Consider the following 4,894-nt stretch of genomic DNA (forward strand, 5'->3'; position numbering starts at 1 on the left):
TTATTCGAATGTGGAATTCGAAATTTAATTTTAGAGCAGTGATAATATTTCTTTAATTATTAATTTTAATGTTTAATTTGAGTTTTAGAATTAGTTATATCTAAATTAATTATTAATATTATTATGTTTAAATATGTATGATTTTATTAATAAAATAAATTTAATTTTAATTATAAATTTGTTTAATTTTTTATGGCTGTATTTTTTAAATTAAAATTAATTGTTAATACTATTCGTTAGTTATAAATTTTGATCAAATCAATAAAATAGATTTTGAATACGCTTATACCAAATATAAATATTATATAAAAATATAAATTCTTATTTGAACTTAATTCATGTACTAAATGATGAAAACTAAAAAATTAATAAATTAATAAATGACATATTATCTTTAAAGTAACTTAAAGAAAACTTAAATTTTAATATACCAAAAAAATTAATATATATTTTATACCAAACTTTATACAAGTGGTAATTTAAATATACTTTTTTTTGCTTATTTATTTATATACATTTCATTCTTATTTTATCTTTTTTAAACAGTTGCTTGACGCCACCTCTTTCGATTTTTTTTTCTCTCCTTAATTTCACTCAGATTTTTTTCCAGCACCACCCACCGACGATTTTCCTTCATCCAATGGAAGCCGCCGCCGACAATCAGAGCCCTTCTTCATCGGACGTTGATGTCACGCCACGTGGGGCAAGCTCAGCCGTGCTTCGAGCTCTTCAATTAATCCAATACGACGACTCCGATTCCAAGCTACAAGCCGCTAAGGAAATCCGTCGGCTCACCAAAACTTCCCAAAGGTGTCGCCGGTTACTTGCTGAAGCTGTTATTCCTCTCGTTTCTATGCTCCGAGTCGACTCACCTCAGTCCCACCATGAGTCTGCTCTTCTCGCCCTCCTTAATCTCGCCGTTAAAGACGAAAGGTAAGATATGTTTGAAGTTTAAAATTACTTCTTTTTTAGTGATTCGTGCTTTTGGGAATTAGGGTAATTTTTTTGGGTAGTTGGGTTCGTAAAGGATTGATTTTTCAGTTTAATTGTTTCTTTCTTCTTCTTCTTCTTCTTCTTCTTCTTCTTCTTCTTCTTCTTCTTCTTCTTTTGAAGGATTCTAATTTTTTTAATTAAATTTGCCTGTTCATTTAATATACTTTTTTTTTTTTATCTTTGATTGGTTATTTAGAAAATCAACAGAGCTTGAATAAAATAAAAAAATCAACAGAGCAGACCATCAAAATAATAATTTCTAGTCACCAAAAAAAATATAATTTCTAAAATTTATTTAATAAAGTAATAATCTTTTATAAATTAATTATTAACCCCCAAAAGAAAAAAAATGGATAAGGTTTAAACTTTAAAGTAAAGATGGATTGAATTTTGGGATTATTCTTGTTTAGCCTTTAGATAGAATTGGATTCTTCTTTTCCTTTTTTTTTAATTGAAGGTGTATATTTTTTGTTATTAATTTGATTACAAAGTGTAATTTGTTTCTTTATTTTTACCCTTTTTTTATAAGATCATCTTCTCTTTGAAGTTATCATAATTTGTCTGTTGATGAAGAAATATATTCACTTTCTTTCCATAAAAAAAAAAGAGGAATATTATAAATTCATCTGTTTGTTGACCTTTAGGAAGCTTTTTTTTACTTTTTAATCTAACAAGTAATATTTTGGTTTCCTTGCAAATGAAGCAACCTTATGTGATTAATTACAAAACATAAATTATCTGTTGTGTATTTGATTGATTATTAAATTCATGATCTTGTAGTTGTTGCAATTTGGTGTTTTGATGAAGAGAAAATGTGATTAAAAACTTTCTTTTTTTTCTTTTTTTTTTGCATCATAATTTGCAGGAATAAGATGAGTATTGTGGAAGCAGGTGCTTTAGATCATGTTATTAGATTCCTTCAAAGTGAGAATATAAACCTCCAAGAATCCGCAACCGCAGCATTACTAACTCTATCTGCTTCTATCAGCAATAAACCGATTATTGGCGCTTCCGGTGCGATTCCTCTGCTTGTAAATATCCTTAAACATGGAACCACACAAGCAAAAGTTGATGCTGTGATGGCTTTATCCAATCTCTCAACTTACACCGATAATCTCACTGTCATTATCGAAACCGATCCCGTCCCTTCCGTGGTCACTTTACTGAAATCGTCAAAGAGATCATCGAAAACGGCTGAAAAATGTTGTTCGGTGATAGAATCCATGGTGGGGTTCGATGAAGGAAGAACAGCTTTAGCAGCTGAAGATGGTGGGATACTAGCAGTTGTCGAAGTGCTTGAAAACGGCACTCGTCAAGCTAGGGAACATGCTGTTGGGGCTTTATTGACGATATGCGAGAGTGACCGATGTAAATATAGGGAACTGATTCTTAAAGAAGGTGTAATCCCTGGATTACTTGAACTTACAGTACAAGGAACACCAAAATCTCAGACGAAAGCTCAAACACTTTTGAGGTTATTAAGGGAGACACCGTATCCTAGGTCTGAGTTCCAACCTGATACATTAGAGAATATTGTTTGTAACATAATATCGCAGATCGATGGCGATGAACAATCGAGTAAAGCAAAGAAGATGTTGGCTGAGATGGTTCAAGTCAGTATGGAACAGAGCTTGAGACATTTACAAAAGAGAGCTCTGGTTTGTACCCCAACTGATTTATGATTTTGCTTCTTGTCCTCTTTTTCTTTTCTTTTTTTTATGTTCTTGGTGGTGTTTGATAGTTAAAGAAACTGTGAAAATGCCGGTCCAGGCCGTTTATGGTGGTATCGGGTGACTGGTAAATGAAAAAAATTGTCAATAAATTGGAAATTGTATGATGTTGAATGCATAGTTTCTAGTTTGCCTGTAAAGATTTAACTGTTGTTATATGTAATACATTATACCGTCAATGAAAGTTCTTGTTTATCTTTTCTTCTCATGGTTTATGTATGATTTTGATTTTATTTCACAATGTGCCGACCTCACGAGCTAAAAACCTGTGACCACCAAATCCTGCCGATCAAGATCTTGGGAACCCTTTACCTTGCGGCAGGGCTAGCACATACTGTGCTATCCATACTCTGTATTTACTCGTTGTCTTGGCATGATAATCTATACTTAGGAGAAAAGGGCATAAGTAGGTCAGTTGAGGTTTTAAGGGATGTGAAACTAATAAGGAAATGGCATGCGGTGTTCCGGAAATGACTGACAATGCTCTTTGTAAGATCTGTTAAAGTCTAGGAATAAGGGTCTCTTTGACATATCTTACAGCTATTTGCCCATTTAGTGAGGGAACTGTCATTAGCTACCATAATCTTAACTTGGTATCAACAAATCTAAATTTAAATTAATTTAATTTGATTTGTTCATTAAAAACCAACAGCTTAAATTTGAAAATAAAATGATATGATTCAACTCCTCAACTATATAATTGAAATTCAAAATTGATGGAATCATAAAAAAAGTTAAAAACTTTTTAATTTAAATTGAGTTTTTCAAAACTAGCATGCCCTGACAAGACTAAATAATAACACAAGATTTCAGCATGGCATGGTTAGAAGTAGTCTGTAAATTTTATCTATGAACATTCAATTTTGCATTTGGCATAGGTCAAATCAAGTAGCAAAGGCTGACCATGGAACTGAAATTAATCAACCTTCCCCTGCTGGCTCTGATTTCTTATTGGCAGCTTAGAAATGAATAATGATGACATCCGGATCAGCCATAAATGTTACCAATAAAGTAAACACGGATTACATTTTATCCTTTTTATTAGGTAAATTAAATTTTATATATTAAATTTAAAATAAATTAATATTTTAATTAAATTTTTATATATTTTACTATTAAAATTTAATCTTTATATGTTATGGGTAACTGTTTGGTTATTTCATCATCCAAGATAATTTTAATGGTAGAAATAAATGAAATTTTTAATAAAATGAGCAATTTACTCTTTAATTTAACGATATAAAATTAATTTATCTATTTTTAAATAAAAAACAAAATACAATTCAACTCTTAATACAAAAATCTATTTACCAATTCAACAACTAAAACTCAAACTCAAACTCAAACTAATCCCAACCCTATCCGATATTTAATGTTAAATTGATATAGTTGCTTGCATTTTGAGCGTGGATCTTCAAGGGCAAGTCAAGTTAAACAGTGGGAAATTTCTCAATCAATCCCAAGTGGAAGCATTTTCCTGTTTTCTGGAAATTTTCTTTTAGGGTCCCTCCAATTTTCTCAAGCAATTATGGCATCTAATAACTGATATTTTTGGGATCTCAGTATTAATTTTCTTTTCACACTTAGATTGTTTCTGTATAAAATAATAAATCATTATTACTTCGATCCAATTAAATCATAAAGCACCACGTATAATAAAATCCAATTAGGAAACTTCACCGAAAGTGGAGAGGTCAATTCTCTCTCTCTCTCTCTCTCTTGTATGATTTGCAGGATATCATATTAGTATTTTTGGTACGGAAGCTCATGTTAAAAGGGGTGTTTAACTAAAATTTTAAAGATTTTTTTTTAAATTTTAAGGGAGATTAATAAAAAAAATTAAAATCATGGGAGACCCAGTTGCATTTTTCAAAGGATTTTTACAGGTTTGAAGTAATTAAATTGTTTTAAAAAATTACAAAGTGTAATGAAAATTTTGAGCGTCAAGGTTCATTACTATTTGGAGTTTAACTAGACGTAAACTAATTGAAGTGGAAGATCGAATTTGGACAGTTGAAAGCTTTGCAAGAAACGATGAACTACCTGAGCTTCGAAACCTTCTCTAATGAACACAGCTTAAAATCATTGAATCTTACTTGGAAATAAAACAGCGTGTGATGTTTGAAATTGGAAAGGAGGGCCCTTCAACACCAATACAAAACATAGGCTGT

The 4,894-nt window shown here is 30.9% G+C and overlaps 1 protein-coding gene across 1 annotated transcript; it reads left to right on the forward strand.

Annotated features, from left to right (window-relative positions):
• Nucleotides 1–504: 504 nt before the first annotated feature.
• Nucleotides 505–2,907, forward strand: LOC108467980 (U-box domain-containing protein 4). The gene is made up of 2 exons (XM_017768826.2): nt 505–933; nt 1,859–2,907. The coding sequence occupies exons 1-2, from the start codon at nt 641–643 to the stop codon at nt 2,673–2,675; spliced, it is 1,110 nt and encodes a 369-aa protein (XP_017624315.1). The 5' UTR covers nt 505–640; the 3' UTR covers nt 2,676–2,907.
• The last annotated feature ends 1,987 nt before the right edge of the window (nt 2,908–4,894 follow it).

The sequence above is a fragment of the Gossypium arboreum genome, chromosome 7 (genome assembly GCF_025698485.1).
Source record: "Gossypium arboreum isolate Shixiya-1 chromosome 7, ASM2569848v2, whole genome shotgun sequence".
In the NCBI taxonomy this organism is placed as follows: domain Eukaryota; kingdom Viridiplantae; phylum Streptophyta; class Magnoliopsida; order Malvales; family Malvaceae; genus Gossypium; species Gossypium arboreum.